At 44.3% G+C, this 23,130-nt stretch overlaps 1 protein-coding gene across 1 annotated transcript in view; it reads left to right on the top strand.

The window, feature by feature from the left end:
• The window catches only part of Cdk14 (cyclin dependent kinase 14), a 529,530-nt gene that overhangs the window by 1,313 nt on the left and 505,087 nt on the right, over nucleotides 1-23,130 (top strand). The window contains exon 2 of the mRNA XM_038315331.1: nucleotides 5,613-5,644. Coding sequence (XP_038171259.1) covers nucleotides 5,613-5,644 — 32 coding nt within the window. The remainder of the gene's footprint in view (nucleotides 1-5,612; nucleotides 5,645-23,130) is intronic.

Here is a 23,130-nt window from a genome sequence, read left to right as displayed (position 1 = left end):
TTTGAATGCACACAAACTCACTCTTCTGTATTAGGCAGTCCAATGTGGAGTCTTCCATTTAAATGAAGTTCGAAGCCCAGAGGATTGGAGAGTGAGGTGTGGAGTCCTGTGCATTATTCACAAGGATGTTTCCGTGCTGGGCCCAAATCACCACCCATGCGGGTTCTGGAGTCCATTAGGGCCTGTTCTAAAGCGCATTAACTAGATATTTACTAATGCTAATGATTTCGTTGGAGCCCCTCCAGTTTTGTGTTAAATAATTCATTGCAGTTAAGTCTCAGTAAGAAACCAAGGGCATTAATAGAAAAATTCTGTATGTTTAAATAATTTTAGGGTTTGATGGCCAATCACTAAAATTTGGGGTAACTGCAATATTGGCAAATGGGTATTAGAGTTAACTGGGCTTCCTAGATTATTGAGATTTAGTGATGGGAAAGCTTCTTTTGACTCGAACTCTTCTCACAAATGCCTTCTATGATATGTGGTGATTACATGCAGGCTTGAGGTAATAACAGCTCAGTAAAGGAAACACGTCATGTCATGTATTGAAAGAGGACCTGTGACTCAAAGAGAGATCATACTGTGGTATATTGTGAAAGAAATTATTGGCATTTTAAAGTGATTTTAATGTTGTATCTGCACCAAAGCCAGGGTGTTTATTAGAAACAGAACTGCCGAACGCATATCGTTCTCCTCTGCTTTTCTTCACACTCAGAGGCAGTGAACTCATTCTGGTGACTGAATGAGTTTTTGAGGAGCTAAAGGCAATGGAATGAGAGTTTGTGCAGGGAATGTGGTCTGTGTATCAGATGGGGTTCCTGGTGTTGCCAGTCCGAGCTCAGTGACCTTGGATAGGTCCCTTAACTTTTCTGAGTCTCAGTTTTCAATTTGTTGGCATTTAGTGAAATAACGATCCGATGTCTTGTGTGACATGCACTGTGCACTCCATAAATGTCTGCACCGTGTTGTCGTCATCGGGCACGAGACCATCCTGGCCTGACTCTACAGAAAGCAAGGAAAAGAGAAGCGCTGACAGACTTGTACTATAGCAGCCGGAAATCGGGGTAGAATTGGACCGAGCTGGGCCTGGCCATCTCTTTTCCCGCCCTCCTTGGGCAACCAGTAATCCTCTTAAAGGCCTGCATTCTCACCGCCACACATTTGTGTGCTTGTTGTGGAGATTGAGCAAGACAGAATAACGTGATGTGATACATCGGTACTGGGAGCTCTGGATAGTTGTTCTGATTTCTCTTTGTCCATCCCCCCCCCCCCCATGGAGAGGTAGAAGAATAAATGGTTTATTCCCATTGGACAGCCCAACAGAACCATGCATTCCCTTTCATTGGCACATCCGAGAGAGCCTCTTACCTGTACATACCGACTATTTCCTTCTCTCAGCACAGTTCAGGTGTAGCTTTCATATACGGTGAAATGTCCATTATCATTGTTCAGTCATTAAAGAATCACTAACCATTTACCTAGAAGATTATGAGAGTTCATAGTGCATGTGTATGCAGTCAGTGGTTATTCTTAACAGTAGTTCTGAATACAAAAGTAATAATGCTTAATTTGACGCACATCATAGATGATGCCAACTTGGTTACCATCTTCCCCAAACATAACTGATCTGAGATTGCTGTATTATAAAAGGTCAGATCAAACACATTGTGTTTCAAGCCACAGGGCTCTAAGTATGCCATCTGCTAGGCAATGGCTCCAGTGTAGCTGAGTTCCCATATGAGGCGAGTGTGATTGAATTCTATGGCCAACCGTCCATTTCATAGTGAGTGTTCACAGCTTCCTGCTCAGTGACGTCAGTGTGGTCACTATTTAGGAATCACTATTCTTGTCTTACACGATTCCCGCCCGTTTCCCACTTAGGACTTTTAGGCTAGCTGAACAAATAGGAGCTTCATTGCTAGATAGCTGAACTCCACTACAACCTATGTCTTTCCCCTGGAATTTTTTGTTTTTCAAGACAGGGTTTCTCTGTAGCTTTGGAGCCTGTCCGGGAACTTGCTCTAGACCTGGCTGGCCTTGAACTCAGAGAGATTCCCTGGAGTTTGCAGGGAGGTTCAGGCAGATGAAGGGCGTGAGGTGTCTGTATGATTGGGTCCTGTGACGTTCCTTCACACGTCTGTATGATTGGGTCCTATGACGTTCCTTACACGTCTGTATGATTGGGTCCTGTGACATTCCTTCACACGTTTGGAGTCTTCCCCAGAGAAAGGAAGTTTATGTTTGATATTTGAGACGAACCCACGTAGGCCATTCCTTTAAAGGATGTGATGGGTCAAAAGAGGAAGCCGTGGTTAGGCTGAATTCTTGTGGGTTTGTTGCCTTCTGCCATAGGTGTGCCTTACTAGATTTGATTGTCAGTGAAGAGCCGTTGTGAGAGGAGGGAGAGATATAAAGTTAAACGTTTAGACACGCACTCTAGTTGTTGTCCCGTATTCTTTTCCGAAGAAGCTATAAGAGATTTTAATTTGGGGCTGGGAGTTTATCTCAGTGGTAAGAGCTTTCCCATGGTGTGTGAGGCCCTGAGCTCTCTGCCTAGCACAAGAGAGGGGCGGGGAGAGGGGATATCATGGTAATGGAATCTGTGCTTATGATTCTTACAGAGAAATACATATGGTTTTTATTTATGAAAACGCTAGTGTATATCAAGTTATGAGGTTCTCTCTCTTTGCCTTTGAGGCAAAACTTGCTAACCCCACATATCACCATGTGCCTTCTGGTGCTAGATTCTACAGTTAGTGAACAGTGTGGCTGGAAGACAGGCTCATGAATGGGCAGTCCCACCATTCAGTGGGAAATTCTGTAGTGGAGGTTGGTGAACCCACCAGTGGAGGACACCTTAGTATCTCTCCAAGGAGCCGGAAGCCTTTTAGGAACTGCGTCTGAACTGAGGGCCAGATAGACTGTCTGATCCTATTAAATGACCTCATATTTATCCTCTGGTTAAACCAGGGTAGCACAGTCTGCCTGTTGTCCCATGATATCCTCGAGGACAATTGTGGTTTTACATTTACATCAATGATTAATGACAATCAGGGAATGTAATCAATAACAAGATGTTGCGTGCACGTGTAGGTCAGAGTTCATCATCAGGGACTTGATAGCTATCTGGCAAGGACACCGTGGTCTTTGTTTTCCTATTAACTGCTTTTTAGGGCAAGGATGCAATACTTAGAAAAAACTGTGTCAGGTATTAATCTAACAATGTAAGGTATCTGTTGAGTCTAAATCTGTTCTGCCCTGTGGTACACAGGGCCTGAGTATATCATTCAGGAGAGAGACTCTGCCTTCCTTTGTTGCTTGTCAAATGCACCTATAATTTTTTCTTTATTCCCCCTTTTTTGTCTAATCTTAGATTTACCCTTTATAGTTAAGGATGGTGGGAAGTTGTAAGAACGAAGAAGGGAGAAGTGGGCCAGTGTGAATATTTGAGAACCCCTCACCCCACTTAATTCGTTTCTCCCCTTCACTCCTCATTTCCGGACCCCGATGGGACAGCGTCGTCCAGAGGACATCTTTGCTTGAGAAGACAGGTGTCTAAACTTCCAGCACTTTTGCAGTGGCCACAGTAGATAACATATTTTCGAAAGTTTGTCTTCTGAGTCACGCGTCTGCAAGGCTCGTCATGTGGCTTCTTCCCTCTTGCTAACTGATTGATGGATGAGCTGGCGCTGTAATTATGTGCTCGCAGGGTACTTCGTGTTTGAAGGCAGTGCTAGTCTAAAATGCTCATCCTTTTGAAAAGTGGAGAAGCTTGTTTATATTTATGTCACTAATGTTTGGTAATGGCCTCGCCAGACAAGCGTATTAATTAAAAGACTCACCTTTGCTGGCTGGGCTTGAGAGTTTTGAGATTAGGAGTTACATTCTGGTGGAAATTAGGCAGTAGAGTCAGCTAGGGTCTTCTTCCTTTCCTTCTTTCAGGTTTAGTGTAAGCTGACAAATCTGAGGTTAAAATATGCATGTGGCTGATTTCAGGAGCAGCCACTGAGGCTGGGACAAGGACCGTCCTTTGATTTTAATTCAGGGCAGTTTGCTACCTAAGGATGAAGGTGGGCAGTGTGTTTCCGGCTGAAAGGGAAGACCAAGAACTAAGTGCTAAGTGTCTTAGCTGCCTTGGCCAGCCTGCACCCTACTGGCTGACCATCACGGCTACATTCTTCTGGACCTTTTACAAAGATGAATTTATGATCTAAAGCGGAGTAAGATTAAGATTGCTAGAAAGATTCAAGATTGCTAGAAAGGCTGGGCGGTGGTGGCACATGCCTTTAATCCCAGCACTCGAGAGGCAGAGGCGGGCGGATCTCTGAGTTCGAGGCCAGCCTGGTCTACAAGAGCTAGTTCCAGGACAGGCTCTAGAAACTACAGGGAAACCCCCTGTCTCGAAAAAAACCAAAAAAAAAAAAAAAAAAAAAAAAGATTGCTAGAAAGATTCAAGATTGCTAGAAAGCCAGACATGGTGGCTCAAGCCTGTAATCCCAGCATTTGGGAAGCTGAAGCAGGAGGATTGCTGCTAGTTCCAGGCCGAACTGGGTTCCAGAATAAGACCTCGTCTCAAAAATCGCAGGGCAGCACACCACACCGAACACCACATAGCTACAGTATATAAGTTTTTGCTAAGGAGTTTCTGCTTAGACTTATTAATTTCTCAGAACTCAATTGCCAGAATAATTTGTTTCTCATTGCTTTTATCAGAGCATGGCCTTTCAAGCAACGGATACTTGAGCCTTTTCACCCAGGCTAGGACCATCCAGTATAGGCCTGTAAACACCTAGGCAGGAGTTTGTAGATTGGAAACATCTCTGCAAACTGGTAGTTTCCGAGAAATGAGCTATTTTGTGCCTTTTCACCACTCTGGAACATTGTAACTACAGGACTTAATTAACCGGTATTTGACAACTACCGGTTGTGTTCTTTTCTTTTTCTTTAGAGTCAGATAAAATTTCATTTCTAAGGTTAAGTGTATTTAAGATAAATCTGAGGTATTTGTTAGTTTCTGTGAAACATTTTCTTAGTGTTCTTTTCTTTGGAAACACTTGACTGTAAAATCCATCTTGTTAAAATTTGAATTATGTCTCCTATCCCACACAGTGCTCATTTGATAATGCCTGTTTTTTTTTTTTTTTTTTTTTTTTTTTTTTTTTTGCTCAAACTTTCCTTGGCACTAAAATATCACTTTGACACTGTGCAGAGCGTTTGTCATCCTAACAAGTGGCTTGGGAGGTCCACGCAGCATACAGGAGGAAACGCCAGGTGCTGCAGAGGAAATTTGTTTGAGATTACTTTGTGTCCCTTTTATACTTCCACTGAAGCATGTTCTGCTGCAGAAGTGGCAGTGTGGGGCAGTGAAAGCCACACGGGCTTCTCTTCCTTATTTCCGAGAATGCTTCATTTACATATTTATGAAAAGTCGTTCACAGATGCGTGCTGCGCTGTTCCCGTTCTCATTTGCAGTTTTTGGATTTATCTCATGGCACCGTTACTCAGGTGGGGGGCACAGTTTTGCTTTTTGGGAAGAAAACACTGTACCGCACCCCCTTTCTCCTTTCCCGGGAGGCATCACAATAACGGTCTCCTTTCTCTTTCTCTTTTAGCTCTGAAGAAAGATGACAGCACCTTTGACGAGGTAGGCCGATTCTCTTCCTCTCACGTAAAGGTGTCTAGGTCTTAGGGGCCAACTTTGTGCTTAGAAACAGAAAAAGATAAACTTCAGAAACCAGGGGAAAAAACCTATAAGTAACAAGAGACAACATTTGCTTCTTTTGTTGCCCCATGTTAGTCTCCCATCTCAAATAGTCATTTGAATGTTGTAGTGATCACCAGAGGTGTGTCTGAATCAGTAAACAAAAGACACATGCGGGCCTTTGTGTTGCTACCTTCCTGCTAAAGGTAGAGCCAGAGGAGCCCTATGTGACATGCGTGTGTGTGTGGGGGGGGGGGGGCAGTCCTGAGCTGTTGGTAAGTCAGGCAGTCAAGGCTCCTTTGCAGACCTTGCTGAATCAGGGCGTGATGTGCCGATGCCACAGATCGTCTGCAAGGCTCTCCGAGGAGGAGGTGACTTTTTTCTGTTCTAGTTTCCCTGCTCTGTTCCGGGTCAGCTGGGCCGTCTCTCTCTTCACCTGCTACCAAGGTGGTAAAGAAAGTGCCTACGTTCCTAGGTAACAAAGCGTTCTGAATATGATTTTAAAATTGTACTTTCCTGAGTTTTTGTTACCGTTTCCAGGGCGTCGCAGAGGGAAACTATTTCCTGGTACGCATATAAAGCCAGTCACGTGGATGTTATGGGCGGGCTGTGTCGTGTCCGTTGTATGTAGTTCCATTGTTTACACAGAGATGTCTCTACACCTCGTGCTTACCCCACAGCCTCACGAACGCATAGAGTGGTTGGCATTGATTGTTTAACACGCTCAGATTCCGTGAAAGGTGCTGGCAGTCCTCCCTTACTACTGCAGTAAGGCAAGGACATATGTGCTCATGGAATGTCCCTTTAGCCACGTGCTGGTCCTGTTCTACGGGGAGGGCCACTCAGGGCGAGCCTGCTGCAGGCCAGGATTTCTGGACGGGGCCAGCGCCATTTGGCTCTCATGGTCTGTTGCTTCATCACGGCACCTGTTCCGACTTTCCTGGTCCGAGCTCAATAAAGCGGGTTACTGGAGTCCAAAACAGCTTTCCCAGACAGCGTTCCTGGAACGTCCTCCTAAGCTTAATTCCAATGGTCTTGAAGGAAGAGAAGAAGTTTTCCTTTTCCATCCTAGTAGATATTACTAGTTTCCCCTAAACCCGTATTTCTGGAATTTCTACCGTTTCATTTCTGAGATATCTGTTTTCAAGAGAGTATTTATTCAGGAGGAGTCAGAGTGAGACTCTTGGGTACCTTTTCTTTCTTTATAAAGAAAAATTTCCCCTATAATTATAGAAGTAATTTGAGTCTACATAAAGAGAGACTTGAAAAAAGAGGGGAGGCTAAAACTCTTCAGTCCTGCTATCCAGATATAACCACTGTTGAATATTCCTGCTTCTTTCTCCAGGTTTTAAAACCATAACCCATTATTATACCCCTTTTCTCCTTTAACCCAAGGCGTATTTCTCCATGTCCTCATAGGCTCCTCCTGTCAGTGTACGGAATTAGAAAACAAAACAAAACAAAAAACAAACAAACCGCCTCCTTTCTTGCGTATACACGGTGGTTGTATGGTGTTAGTCTGTCTCCCAGCCACATGAACATTTGTGTAAACAAGCGCATAAACCCGAGAGTCTGGACAGAGAAGTGGGTGAGGAGTGTATAAGGATGTCACAAGCTGCAGGTACTCCTGTAATCTTATTTCTGAAACTTCTGGAGAATCAGACATTCTGCTGTTTGGCACAAAATCATCACCAGCTCCCACACAGTATTTTCCTTCTTTCATAGCACCGAGGTTTTGTTTTTCTTTTTCTTTTTTAAATATTTATTTATTTATTTATTATGTATACAATATTCTGTCTGCGTGTATGTCTGCAGGCCAGAAGAAGGCACCAGACCCCATTACAGATGGTTGTGAGCCACCATGTAGTTGCCGGGAATTGAACTCAGGACCTTTGGAAGAGCAGGCAATGCTCTTAACCTCTGAGCCATCTCTCCAGCCCTTGTTTTCCTTTTTTAACATTGTTAATCAGAAAGACCCAGAAGAGTGGCAGAAACCACCACTTCCCCATCCCGGCATTTCACAGATGAGCGCATTATGAGGCGGAGGGCCAGAGTAATTTTCAGCTGGTTAAGGAAGACATGGGGTCTTGATCTAGGAGGGCAGCAGTGATGCAGGCGTGCCCGGGGGGGGGGGCGATGCTAATGCACCTGCAGTTGAGCAACTGCTCCTCTTTGCACAGGTCTGCACAATGCTGGGCTGCTTCCTTTCAGACGGCTAGAGTGGATTAAATAAATGAATGTATATAAAGCTCTTAGAAGAATGTCTGGCGTGCTGGAACTGGCAGAGTGTGGATCATCTCCGCCGCTGTCACCAAGGGCATCTTCATTGATGTGCTAACTGTGATAATCTACCCTCTTTAGTTGGAAGAGCTACAGGGGCAATGGAAGATTTCAATTAAAAATTAAGGCTATGGAGGAGATTTCATTACAGATATACCACTAAAATTTCATATAAGACTGTGTAATGATTTTCGAATTAAGATGGTGAGCATACTATTTAAAATCCACCATTTTTTTATCCTCTCCAAGGGGATGCCACAACCACCCTTGTTACCCTTGGACGCCCTGCATGTGGCTCCGATTCCGTAAGTGTGCGTTAGAATGAGTGGCTGTCTGCTGCAGGAGCAGAGGGATGAGCTGAGACGTCATCACTTTTCTCTGCCACTTCTTAGCTATTTGGGCAAGTTCTTAACATAGTCCCAGTCTTGGTTTCCTCATTTGTAAACCAACAGTTAGACGGCACTCTTCAAAAGTGCTCTGGGCTCTAGTGTAGGATTCTAAGTGGCAAAGTTACCTCTGCCGGGGACTTGCCTGTGGAGGAACTAGAGAGATGCCTCCCCCCCCCACCCCCTGCTCACTTCCCAGAACCCACACGGAAGCTCACCGTTGTCTGTAATCGCGACTCCAGGAGTTCAAACACCTTCACACAGACACACACGCAGGCAAGACCACCCACGTATATAAAATAAAGAATGAAACAAATAATTTTGAAAAGTCCACTGGAATCTAAGAGGAGCTGGATATGTGCTCATATAAACGGGAAGTAACAGTTATTTTGAGGATCATTTTCAGGTTGTCCAGTAGAAGTTTTCTTGAATGTGTGGGTTTCTGGCTGTTTCCCTCGCCTCTTGTTGGAATCCAGTCTCTATAGTTGCCTGGAATTCATTCGAGACTGGAGTCCAGCAGCTGGAGGGCTGGGTCAGTATCTTAGCTATGCGGGCAAGGTGTGGCTGCTCTTTCCTTACCCGGAGTTTACAAGCTTCAGGCTCCTTATCAGAGGGAGCGCCAGAGGGTGCCTGGCCACAGGAGTGTGGGTGCTACTCCGAGATTAGTGTGAAGATTCTTTTCCGGTGTGTGGGAATGTTTGACCTTGAACGATGGAATAAAATTATGCATTAGTTATTTATTCTCTGACTGTGATACTCTGCTGATTTTCAAAACAGCATGAAATTGTATTCAGGAATTATGTAAAGTAGATCATGTGTGTGTATATTTGTGTGTGTGTGTGTGTGTGTGTGTGTGTTTACGTGTGGCTAGTTTGCAGTTAAGTGTTGAGGACTGCAGACATTTGCGATGATAGGTAGTGGGTGTGGCTGAAACCCCTTATAGTTGGAGACAGGAAATTTTCAGGATGATCATCAGCCCTTCCTTTATTGTGCATTCATTTGGACCCTGAGTAAAATGGTAGCCAGTTTATGAACTGTGAGTTGAATCTATAACTTTTGAATGAACTAACCAGTTTTAGGATTTCCAAAGATTTTTCTTCCCCCTTCAAGTTTTAAGCTTACTTCCACAACCAACAGAAGTTTGGATCTGCAGGGTTTGGTGCGATCCGTGGCTGAGACGAAGGAACTAAATAGGTACATACTAGGGGAACAAACCAACTAGAAAGAAGGTAAAAGAAAGCTGGTTTCTTATGCCATTGTTGTTACTGGGCCTGGTGGTGACACTGATGACCAGTCACTCAGTGTGGGAGATTCTGTAGATCTTTGGAATGTCTTGGTGACCCTACACCATGCCTTCATACGGAATCTCAGTTTTATTCTTAATGGATTGTTTTTGACTGATTATGATGCCTAATATACAAAAGACAAGAGAATACAATTGTTATTGTTCATTAATATTATTCAATAATTGTACGCATTGTTTACATTTAATGATTGTATGCAAAACTAACATAAATACAAAGTCTTGCATGTTGGAGACAAAAGCTTCAGTAAACGTGAATGAATTCACATAGAAAGGATTGGAAACTTCCGAAGTTACAGCAATTCGTAAGTTGCTGTTGATTAAATGAGAAAAGCTGTGTAGTTGTGTTTTGTGCTGTCCCCCACCCCCCCGGCTTTTGGGTGAGAAGTACAGAAACTTGAATGCTTGAGATAGATCTCTGAGGTGTGAAGTGCTTCATTCTGAGGATGGTATTCCCATCCAAATCATTCATCTCTTCTTTTGTGGTGAAAAGCCTCACAGTGTCCCGAGCCTTCTCGCCCGTGCCTGCTTCTGTCATGTTTGTAACCTGCAGGAGCTCCCAGGACTGATGTTGATATTTTTTCACCTATTTCACTCTTGAAATCCAAGGGAAATACATACAAAAATATATAAAAAATCTTCACTTATAAAATCTCATCTGTGAGTACCCAGAAGTCTATTTTAGAGACCACCTTACAATATATATTGACTGTAATAATTCTTGCGGATAGATGGGGACAGTGTACTATGTTAACTATGTTAACTATGTTAACTTCCAGTCTAGAGCATGGTCCCTGTTACTCATATAATGACACAATGCTTGAGATAGTAGCTGCAACAGTAACTGACTTCATGAGAACAGCGGGCTGGGGTGCAGGGGTGCTCCTGCACTCTGTTTTCCAGTCGTTGTAGTTCTCTCTGTCATGGCCTCCCAGTGCCTGTGGGTCCACACCTGGCATTCGGCAGTCCACACTCACCGCCTGGAGCGCCAAGCCACCTCCTGCTCACCTAGCTTCCAGAGGAAGTGGGCCAGTCTTTCCTGCTCATTCCTGCATTTCTGCGGTTCTCCCCTGTCCTTGCTGGCACCAGTCCCACTGCCGCAGCTCTGCCCGTTGCCTTTCCTTGTTTCCTCTCACCCTGGGCATCTCTGTCTCCTGACAGTGCTGCCAGTGATGTACCCCTTTGCCTGTCATTTGTAATCTCTGTGAGCGTGGATTTTGACCTGTCATCTTCTCCTCTCACTTAGTGGCTGCCAGGGACTGCTTGAGGAAATCCCTCTGCAAATACACCTATCAGTTCCTGCTATTGCTGCAACCTCAAGCAGCTGAGCAGCCAGCCCTTCGTCCTCCGTGTAACTGTGTCACTGACCTTCCCGCTCCCCTCAGCCCTGCTCCTTGTCTCTAGATGTCCTTCACTCTATAGTCATTTCCTAGGGCTGTCTGAGCAAAGGGAGGCAAATTGGGTGCTTTCAACAACACACGTTCCTGGCGATCAGAAGTCTGAAAGCAGGATGTTGACAAAGTTAGTGCCTTCTACAAGCTCTCCTTAGCTCCCTCTCCTTGGCTTGTGGATGCTGGTTTCTTCTGGATTCTTTATGTCACCTTCCCTCAAAGTGTTTGTTTCTCTCCCCCTCCGTCCTCCCTCCCTCCCTCCCTCCCTCCCTCCCTCCCTCCTCCCTCCCTCCCTCCCTCCCTCCCTCCCTCCCTCCCTCCCTCCCTCCCTCCCTCTCTCTCTCCCCTCTTCCTTCCACTGGGATTTACTATGTAACCTATCCTTGGACTCAGGATCCTTCTACCTCTGCATAGCAAGCGCTGGCACTAACTTTTTCCTTCCTCCCCCCCCCCCCCCCCAAATCCGGGCGTCTTTCAGATTGCTCAGGTGCCCGGTCAGCTCCAGGGTAGCCTCCTCTTAATGTAATTAAATTAGCAACCGTCTTTTTTCCTCCTTCCTAAATAAGGTCACTTCAGAAATATCGGAGTCAAAGCTTAGACCTGTGAGTTTTTAGTGGACAGAGATCAACAGCTGCAGCCTTCCTTTTCTTAAAGTACTCAGGCTTGCTAGGATCTTCACTGCCTTCCCACAGCCGCCTCCTACACCAGCCCTGCTCTCGGAGGACTCTCTGTGTTCTGTTTCTCCTGCGTCAGGCCACTCTCTCTCCTGTCCCCCAGCCCACGTCTCCCACTCTTCTGTTCCTTTCGGTCTTTTCTGTCACCCCCTTTGCTAGCACTTTTGCCAAGGCTCTGACAGTGCTTCTTTTGCCCTCCTTTCTTTTGTAACAGGAGCCTCTGAGATCATTTCTCATGCTCTCATTGAGTGTCTCGGCTGTGCCTTGCTTTTGGCTACCCCGCTATTAGAGTCACACCAGAGTGTCTGGCTCAGCTTCCTGTTCCAAACTCTGCACTGCATATCCAGCTACACAGTTAGATGTTTCTGCCCTTGTATTCTCCAGCCATCCTGGTCTCAGTGCACACAAAATATTAGTAATTCCTATGGTCCACAGCCGTATACTTTCTCTCTTCTCTAACTTAGAAACTGGCTTTCCCAGCTGTGTGATTTCCAGGCTGGGAGCCTGAAGTTCTCCGGCCCCTCATGCAAGCACTGACTTGGCTCTTTTCCCTCGGTTCCCTTGCTTCCCACCACTAATTCGGACGCATAATTTCGGCATCTCTTGCCTGGCCTTGTGGTTGTCTTCTGACTGTCCTGTCTGTGGATTCCTTCCTGTTCCAGCCTAATGTAAGATCTCCCATACAAATTGTGTCCTTATACCCCCACCTTTAAAGGTCTTTGTCAGCTGCAAATTCAAGTTCCTTTTCCTGGCTTGACTTTCAAGGCTTTTCAGAGTCAATTCCATTCCTGCCCCGCGGTGCCTGGCTGCCGTTTATCCCTTGTTCTGGTGCTCTCATTGTCATCGCCTCTGCCGCTGGTCAGTTCAGTGCTGCCGCTGTCACCTGCTTTATCTCAGCTCCTCTTTGCTCCCACGACTCCACTGTTGCCCCATTTCAGCCTTGCCCAGATGTCCCCTCTTTAAAGTCTCACGCATCTGGTGTTTATGGATGCCTGCTTTGTGTCAGGCTTTGGAGATGCGCTCACCCCGGCCTCCGTCTAGTCGGACTCCAGAGAGGTAAACGTTGAGTTGTTTATCTCCTGGCATTTTTTTCAGTCTTATTCTGTCTTATAGCAATATTCTGCATCATCTTGTTTTTTTCTCTGTGATCATGCCTGTGTAGACAGGTTTCTCTTTGGGCCACTAGTTCACAGACAATGGCAGGGAGACTTCTTGTTAAGCATGAAAGCTTGGCCTTAGCGTAGGCTTGTCCCACTAGCTCTTATAGCTTAAATGAACCCCAAGTATATTAATCCAGGTTTTGCTACATAGCTTTTTACCTTCTTTCATTCTGTATGTCCAACTCCCTCCAGGTCTCATGGGCTTCTTCCTGTGATTATCCCCTCCTGCCTAGCTGTTGGCTGTTCAGCTTTTTTATTACCCCAATCACCGCTATACATTTTAACCCTAGGTGCTGTGGATCGCAGTGCGCTGGCTAGTTTTATGTCAGTTTGACCTGAGTGAGGGTCATCGGAGAGGAGGGAACCCCAACTAAGAAAAATGCCTCTATAAGATCAGGCTGCAGGCCAGATTGTAGGGACTTTTCTTAATTAGTGATTTATGAGGGATGGCCCAGACATTGTGGGTGGTGCCATCCCCGGGCTGGTAGTTCTGGGTACTACAAGAAAGCAATTCATAAGTAGCAAGATAATAAGTAGGGCTCCTACATGACCTCTGCATCAGCTCCCGGCTCCAGTTCCTGTCCCGAATTCCTCCAGTGACGTGCAAGCATGAGCCAATAAACCTTTCCTTCCCCAAGTTCCTTTGGTCATGGTGTTTCGTCACAGCAATGGTAAGCCTGGCTGAGACGCACAGGAACCTACGAACTATTGTTTGATTATAGCAGAAGTCCAGAAGTCATTGCATTTCAAGTATATCATCCTGCATCATTTGCAAAAAGAACCCCAAATCTCCTTAATTCTCTTGTTGGAAATTTAGTTTAAATTTCGCATGCTTAAAACTTTCTGTGTTTTTTGGGATTTCTATTCTAAAAATGTTTGATCAGCTATGCCATCTCCCTAATTATGGTAGACATAATTACCGTAATTATGTGTCGTCCCGGCCAGTGGCTGAAACGTCTGAGTCGTGCTGTAACCGAGTCAGAGGGGAAGAACATGCCATGAAATGCAAAATGTATGACATTTGGGGGAGTTAGTCACCTTCATTTTGAGAAGGCAAGAGAGCTCACAGGCATCGAAAGCCCAAGCAGCGTCATGTCTCTGCCTTGAGCGTCCCCATTCTGCCCGCAGGATCACCAGACTGCAGCTGTGTCTCTGCCTTGAGGGTGAGTTCTTCCCTCCTGCCTCCCTCAACTGTGCGTGTGGAAAGCTGGCCTTTGACACCGGAAGCGTTTCCGCGTTGCATACGTACTTGTGCATTTCTTCAGCAGGTGTTTGCGTTTGAAACACACATTTATGGAGTATTAAGTGTCTGTGTAATCTCCTAGCAGCAAACACGATGGTCAGCAGTCAAGGGTGAGGAGTCTCAGGAATTTCTCAGGTCTTGAATCGGTGGTCTGCATTTGATTTCTAAAACGAAAACAAATGCGTTTATTCTTCTTCCCAATGTCTCACATTTCTGAAGATATAATCACACACCATTTGAACCAGCAGGTTTATTTTACAAATTTCTTTTTTAAGGCCGTATCGATATTTTTAAGTTTCTTAAGTGAGCATTTTCAACATTTTATGACAATAAGAGCAATACATTTCTCCTGGTGAGTCTGTTTTATTTTTTTATTTTTAATATATGGTTCTCATTATTTTTATCTATTATTTAGTTTTAGCATTTTTCTTAATATTGAGCTTTATTAGTTATTTTGTTAACTACTTCTTTTTAGAGCACATAAGCCTAGGGATTTTCTTAAAATGTTTTTCCAAATAATGTGAATTAATGACAGTAGTATTTATTACATTGTAATTTTTAAAATAAGGAGATAGTTTTCTTCATATATTTTTGTTGTTTAAAATTTATTTTATTATTTTGTGAGTATGAGTATTTGTCTACATGTATGCACGTACAACATATATATGTTTGGTGCCCAGAAAGGCCAGAAGAGGGCGGTGCTGGAGACCCTGAAACTGGAGATTCACAGTTGTGAGTCGCCATGTGGGTGATGGGAATTAAATCCAAGTCTGCTGGAAGAGCAACTGGTGCTCCTAGCTGGTGAGTCATCTCTCCAGCCCTTCATACACTTTTAAAATACCTAGTCCAAATCGTACAATATTAAATCATATACACGTATACATTTATGTATAGAAAGAATGTATTGAAAAAAATCTATGGTTTTTATGAGCAGATAGAAGAGAGAAAATATTTCAACAATACGTAGTTGTATTCCCAGGAAAGTTCCTATTTGTCTTATCAGTGATTAAAAATGCCTTTTTTTTTCTGTTTTGTTTGAGACAAGGTCTTACTGTATAGCCCTGGCTAGCATGGTATTTGCTGTTTAGCTGAGCATGGCCTTGGATTCATAGTGCTCTTCCTGCTTCAGCTTCCTAGTGCTGGGTTTGCATATCACATTCAGCTTAAAACATATAACCATTACATGTAGGTACTGAAAGAGGCGGAGAACTCAGGGAGTATTTGAAGGCTCAATTCTATGTCCTTATTAGTTCCTTTTCAGTCCTAGAACCTCCACATGTGAAGAGTCTATATGGTGTGATGTTTGGACGGTGTCTTCGTAGTCGGTTTAGGATTTATAATACTGTCCTACTATCCCTCAAACGTGTTATGCAGCTCTGTCCCAGTCAGTTTAAAGGTTGAAGTGTGCAACTCATTGTCTTTAAAAAAAAAAATAGCAGATTGATGCCGGTCTTTCATTACATTTTAATGGTTCTTTGGAAAGGAAAAGAAGGGGACAGAGTTGTGATTAGGATTCCACAAACTTGCGACATCCCAGGGTTTGCCAATGAGAACGTGTCCGTCCTAATCTTATCAACCATAGCGAATGCTTTGGTGGAAACAAACTGAAGTATGTCCCTATAATTTAGTTCTTCTTTTAAGGCCAGACAGTGACTCTTAGTTTTCTCTGGGTATTGATTTATTCTGCTTTATGGCACCGGGGCTATGAAGCCGAAGTGGCTCTTGGGAGGGGAGGGGAAAAGGGAGAGAGTTCTCTACCATCCCCTGAGGATTGGGGTGTAGGCCTACCGGGGCCCGACTCTACTCAAACCTCGATGCTATGCTTGGAGGTAGCCGGAGTCGGTGCTGGGGCTTTTTGTGTCCTTTAAGTGTGTGCAAATGATGAAAATGGCCAGGGGTCCCCTTTAAATCCCCGCTGCTGACGTACTGGGAGGGAACAGAATATGGGTGCTGAACTTTCTAGAATGACTTAATTTTAGAACACGGTGTCTGAGTTTTGATTCAGAAAATTGGGTTTTCTTGGTGCTACAGCGTATACCTTTTGATGCCAAATTAATACTCCAGGTGCCTTAACCAAAAGAAAAGCTAAGTCAGTTAGTCATGCAGAAATGCTTAACAAAGGGAAATCATTCTATGTCAGATACCATGAAGTTTCGTTATTTTCTTAAAAACATTGTTCATTAATCTAGATGAAGTGTAGATAAAGAAGAAATAAAGACTGGTGAGATGAACTTGTTTGTTAGGAATTGTCTTTCACGGCCGGAATTACAAATCCTTTGGTGTTGTAGGCGGGTCGTTGGTTTTCTGTCTTCAGCTCCCTGGCTCGCTTTCGATTGCTTTCGAGTGGCTATGATGGAGAACGTCCCATAGTACTCACCTCTCCTCCTTAAAAGGCAGACTGTTAAGTCTTACAAATGGGGATCCTTGGGTCATTAGATATTGGGGTTCAGGTGTGCAAAAGGCTTGGTAACACACGGCCTGTGCGTAGACGCCTTAATTGAGTCTGGGACTTCCCCAGGAGGTTCACATGACTTTGTCTAGATGATGTGTTACACCCAAAGGTGCGCTAGTCTCAGCGAGGAAAAAGCAAACACGTGCTTTGCGAAGCGCACCACGGATTTGGGGAGATGAAAACACGAGAGCCTGCATGGCCTGCGTGGCCGACATTGACTGCGTGACCCCACCGTTGGCTCCATTGTGCTCGTGTCCTGCATCCCCCGTATTACTCTGACCACATTGCCTGGAGTCAACCTCCGGAGCAGCATCTTCTCTGGATGCCCCGCAGGAGAAACACTGCGCAGGTGCGGTGTGATGTACGGCACACCGCTGTGCAGGACACAGAGTTCCCATAGAGACTGCCTGCGTTGGCAGCAACCCCAGCGTTTGTGTAGCTGCTCCCAACAAGGCGTGATGCTGAGTATTGCTTTGACTTTCAGTGGTTTTTTTTTTTTTGTTTTGATTATTTTAAAGAGAAAGAGAAAAAGAAAGAATGTAAAGTTGTGAGTAAGGAGGTGGGGAGTATGTGATAGAAATTGGAGGGGAAAACATGAACAAATATATTGTCTTCAAAAGTTTTCAATAAAAAAGTTTAAAAGACTGAATGGATTATTTTTTTTTTCAGTAAATGACATCACAAAAGCTTTACCTGTTTATCTATTTATTTATTTATTTGTTCATCTGTATGAATATTTGCTTGAATTTATATGTCCCATGTGCGTGCAGGGGGGCGAGGAGGCCACAAGAGGGTGGTGGTACCCTGGAACTGCAGCAACTTGCAGGTGTAAGCTGCCATGTGGGTGCTGGGGAACAAACCCAAGTCCTCTGCAAGAGCAAGAACTCCTTAAATACTCAGCTCACTCTCCAACCCTGATAGGACAGTTTTTGGAATCAAGCCCCACCCAGCCCATTGAAAAGAAACCAAGGCCCGAGGACATGAAATAATTACATCAATAAAAATGATATTGGAGAGAGCTTGTCTGATTAGTTATTTTGAAACCGGAGGGAGTCTCTTTTCTCATTTTCTCCATCTCAGATTTCAATTTTAAACGTATTTTATTTGCTACCATTTTTGTCTGTGATGCAGAGCTCTGGAGATGGTGGAGGTTAACTGTTGGGTGGCAGCTGCACGATCTACAGATGGGGTCAAAGTAGGAGGCCTGATGAGAGATGCCAGGTCCTGAAAGCGGCGTTGGAGCATTTGACAGTGTGTGTGGGGATTGCCTTCATTGGACAAGGCAGAACGGTTAATAGTGAATATATTTTCCTTCAAGTCCTGAATATATACATGGATTCCTAGCTCGTGCATATGAAAGGACTTTGCCTTTGTATTTTATTTCATATCATGGCAGCTGGAATCTTTGTGAAGGGGATAGCTATAGAGAAAATAAGCAGCTAGTTTGCAACATTTCCATTTAGAAAGAAAGATGAAAGACTTCGGTGAGCAAAGAGGGGAGACATTGTATTATTTTTATTTATTTATTTATTTATTTTTATTTTTCTTGTTTTTTTTCTGGTAGCAGTGCGTGCTGAAGAAAGAAATAGACCTGTTTGAAAATTTTCTTCTCCTTTCTCTACCCTCTTCTCTCCCCCTGCCCCCCACCCCAGTTTCGTAGGTTGACCAGTCTTCTCTTTTGTTCTGAACGCTGCCTGCCTTTGGTGAAGCACACACTGCTGTCTCCTCCAGGGCAGACGTGTAGAGCTCGTGGCTGCCGAGCTTCCTCTGTCCTGAACTAATGTGCCAGGCACTGGGTTGGTGCTTTGGGATAGGGGCATTTTTAGTGCTGTCGTCCCATGGAAGCTAATGTAGTACTTTTAGGGGGTGCACAGCGGGTACAGGCTGGGGAAGAAGGAGGGTGTTTCAGGGAGGACATAGAGATGTTCTGTGATGTCCAGCTTCTAGAACCAGGCTTGGCCCTCATGCTGCTCCCTGCTGTGACCCTGGCGGGCTCCAGTGTACACAAGTCTTTTATGTTGTCGTCTGCTTTTGACAAAACACTAGTTGTGTTGAGAAGATGTGTGTGCCCCCACATGAGGAGTGATTTTAGGTTCTTCTCGGGGCCATTTAGATGCATTTCTCCCCCTCTTTTTGATGAGAAGGCGTAGGGAAGTGAAAATCTCAAGTGAGCAAAATCAGTTTTCCAGTCACCAGGCTCATTAAGTTAATATTTACTTTCAAAATGAATGTATTTGCCTGCCCTTCCTGCTGTTTGTTTGGCAAGAATTTAACATGCACTCGAGGGTTCAAACTACTATCTACTTCCACTAGGCACTTTACTCAGAGGCTGGTGGCCCATGTGACGTCCTGGACCCGGCTGTGTTCTTTTTCTTTGAAATTTCATGCATCTTGGGTTTCAGGGAAGAACTAAAACCAAGTCACATTTTCCCTGTTTGTCTGCTGCCCAGTCTTGATCAAATGATGGAATGATGTCTTGTGCCTTTAAACCCATTTCTAATCAGCTTGTTGAAGTATGAAAAGATCCGGCGTTGGATTAAAGACCAACCGTGGAGAACCAAAGATCAGATCTGAAAATTGTGTGTATTTTTGTTATTAATTCTAATAGCGTGACATGCTGGCATTATAAAAAAAAAAAAAAAGCACCCGATCACTCATGGAAAGGCGAAAACATACAGAGGACATACAAATACTGGAAATTTAGGGAGAAAGGTTTCTGCTTAGTAAGAACTCATTTTTTTCAATATTTAATTCATTAGTATTTTAGGGTTGATTTTCTTTTAAAATCGTGAGTGTGTGAGTATGTGTGGGGGGTGCGTGTGTGTGTGTGTACATGCGTGCGTGTGTGAGTGTGTGTAGGTGCGTGCGTGTGTGAGTGTGTGTGGGTGCGTGCGTGTGTGAGTGTGTGTAGGTGCGTGTGTGTCTGCGCACATGAGTGCAGGTGCCCTTGGAGGCTAGAAGTAGGCATCAGATCGCCCAGAGCCGGAGTTACAGGCAGTGTAACGGCTCTAACAGTTGTGTGTTACAGCACACAGGTGTCAACTGCTCAATGCGATGTTGGGAGCCGAACTCGGGGCCTCTGAGAGAGCAGTTTCTTCTTTTTACTGCTGTTCTGCCTCTCCAGCTCCTTATTTTTAACACTGAAGCAGAATATTGACTTCAGCTTAAAGGTTTTAAAAAATCAAGATGATCTTGTCATAAAGGCTTATGTTGCTCTCTTAACCTTAGTGACAATTTCCTCTCACAAGTCTGCCTTGGTGTTATTGAGACACTGTTTAATACATAATCCTTAGTTAAGGGGCAGAATCCATTTTTATTAACTTATTTTGCATATTGGTAATTTCACTCAACTTTATTGATTTCAGTCTTTTTCAGAGGTTTCCTAGCTAAATAATCAGGCTATCCACAAATTTTATTTTTTTTTAACGTTTTCTTTTTCTAGTGTCGTATGAAATTAATATTTTTCTTTGATGCTGTAGCTTTTCTTAGTGGAAGTTATTAATTCTCCATAGGTCTCAGATGAGTTTTTATGGTATAACGTTTTAATGAACATAAAATATTGATTGTTGTATCCTCTCTGGATTAATGACAAAAGGTCATCAGACACATTTCATAGCACTGTGGATAAACTTTTAAAGCATATTATGTCAAAGAACTGCCAATTATGTTCCATTATTAAATTCCAGCATGGTGTATATGTATATCTGGAATCATGAGAAAGTCTGATGAACTGTGTTTGGGATATACACTGTCATTTGGGGAATCTGCAAGGCAGTGAATAGCTATAGGAATTCCAGATTTAGCCGTCTGTTGGGCGAGGCAGTTTCCTCTGAGATTTATTTTTCATCTCTGCATGGCTCAGCATCCAGCTCTCAGGTTCTAACTGTGGTGCTGTCAGGCACTGCGAGTGGTGCTGGGTGCTGGGTGCAAAGCTAGAGCAGGAGATGTGGGAGCTTCCTCTTACCTTCCTCCAGACTCCGCAAAGCCTTCTGGGAGCCTCCTTTCCTTATCTGTCCTGCCAGGAGAAGTTGTTGTGAAGAGTGGTAACCTAGAGCTTGTAAATCCTTTCCCAGGTCCTGGCACAGAGCCTGCGCTGCCACTTCCCAGCAGCACCCTGTATACACGTGGCGTGCTGTGGGTTTGGATTTGTGAGTTCTCACTTCTAGAGACTCATGGGTGTGCGTTTGACTTTGTGAGCCCCACATCGAGGGGCTCAGGCGCGGGGCCACATAGTGCCCGCCTAACTTCAGCACGGGCACCAGTGGTCTTACTTTAGAAACTCATTTAAAGATGAGAGAACCGATACTGTAAAATCCACACGGAGGCTTCCTCCTGTTACTGTCTCAACTTCTGCAGTCACACAGCCTTGGGTTGACACCTGTTGACTGGACCTCACTGTGAGCACTGGCTACCAGGTGGTTTTTGGTGGATGAGAGTTATGTCCAATCAGACAGGAGCCTTTGTGAGCACCACGAATGGGTGGTTCACGTATGTCACGGTCTCCAGTGTGCACCTGTGACAATTACATCACAGATAGCATCGATCATCCTTAATAGAGTGGGAGGAAGATAATTCCTGTTCTTTCCTTCTTCTAGTTCGAGGCCTTCCAGCATCTGGTTCTCTGTTTTTACCGACATTTTCACTAGAACACAGTCATTGTCTACAGAAGCCCCGTTTCCCCAGTTCCCTGGCTCCTGCATCCCTGTACTGAGTAATCGACCCACTTGCGCCATCAGGATATTCCCCTCTCCAGGCTGTTCAGCACAGTCCTTTGCGCTTGCAGATGAAAGACCGAAAGACCAGCCAGCTAACACTTTGGATATCTTTTAAGGGCTCTTGTATTATCTGGACCTTCTCACCCACTCCCCTTCTTTCTTCAGAATGCCACAGGTAAGTCTATGGCGATGGGATAAGTCTCACCTTAATTCTTTTTCTTTCTGTGTTTTATTTAAATTTTTAAATAATGTTTTCATTAATTTCGTTTTACAGATAAGGAAGAAACTTAGAGTAGTTAAACAGCACAGAGCTAGTGAGGGTTCTGAATGAGGGGTGATGTAGGCCCCAGCTTCTTAAACTTTGTATTGGGGCCCTGTGTCAGTTTGCTTTTATTGAATGTGGCTCTTGTGGACAATTTGGTGATAGATTTTGGAGCATGCCATGACCAAAATTAATGCTACATCAAATGTATGATGCGGTCCATGTCTTTTTGGCCAAGATTGTCCTTGTTGCACCGCGCAGCTTTGTTGCACGTTGGTTTTGAACACGTGGTTGTACACCACACACCATTGTGTCATGCAGTGCCAGTGCCTGGGGCCAGATTCAGTGCTGGAGAAGACTGGTTCAAGATGTGTTAGAGTCTTCTATGCTGTGGGATATTTGTTTAATGATGCAAAGATGTGTTGCATTCTTCTATGTTGCATTTGTTTACTTCGGTGAAGCTGTGTTCCTTTGCTTGTTTAAAACACCTGATTGGCCAATAGCAAGGCAGGAGCAAGGACAGGTGGGGCTAGCAGGCAGAGAGAATAAATAGAAGGAGAAAAGGAAAGGAGAGGAGAGAGAAAAGGGGAAGGAGAGGAGCTACACAGCAAGCCACGGAATAAGAAATAAAGAACAGCGTATAGAAGGGTAAAAGCCCCGAGGCAAAAGATAGATAGAATAATTTAAGTTAGAAAAGTTGGCTAGAAACAATCCAAGCTAAGACTGGGCATTTATAACAATAATCCTCCATGTATTTATTTGGGAGCTGGGTGGTGGGCCCCCCAAAGAACAAAGTGTAAAAGAGTTAAAAAACAAAACAAAACAAAAAACCACACCCCCTGAAAATTCAAGGCTAATACATGCTTTGAACCAGTGTTTTAGTTGCACACAGGTAGTTTTCTGGTCTCATATAAACACAGTGGTTTAGTTACAGAAAGCAAGGTTACTATTTTTGCAGTCATTTCTCATTTAAGTATCAGGTTTGGATCACTTTGGATTGGATTAGAATGTTTGATTTTTAAAAGAAAATGCTGACTTAAGTTTCATGAAAAACCACGAGAGGAACTTTTGCTTGGGATTAGGCTGGGATTTCCAACACTTTCTGGAATGACTCTCAACGCAGCTCCCCCGGTTTGCTGTCACGCATGTGTGTGAAACGGTGTTCTCAGCACTGACAGCTGTAGAGTAGACCAACTATAGGTCGGCTTTGAGAAATGCGGAAGATGCTGTAGGTCTAAAGGGTTAATCAGGTGTTCCTTCTTTATGTAGAAAGAAGTCGGTACCTACAGCTCATTAGTGCGCACGCTCACTTTCCTCTTCAGTATTTTGTTGGAGGAATTGACATGGCTGCTTGTCTGTGTTTTTGTTCTTTAAAAAAATGCTGCGGAGTCCCAGGAGGCAGCTGTACGCAAGCAGCAAATGCTATAAAGTCCCAAATGGTGGTAGCAGGCCATGTGGCGGCAGACAGCGGGCCCTGCGAGCAGCCAGTCCCAAGCAGAGAAGGCTGCCGGTCTTAGAGCGGTGGCCTGAGCAGTGGTGGTGGCCCATGTGGTGGCGGCCCAT

This window comes from Arvicola amphibius, chromosome 18 (genome assembly GCF_903992535.2).
Source record: "Arvicola amphibius chromosome 18, mArvAmp1.2, whole genome shotgun sequence".
NCBI classification, from domain to species: Eukaryota; Metazoa; Chordata; class Mammalia; order Rodentia; family Cricetidae; genus Arvicola; species Arvicola amphibius.
Note: the sequence above shows the minus strand (reverse complement) of the source record. Positions and strands in the feature narration are given on the sequence as shown.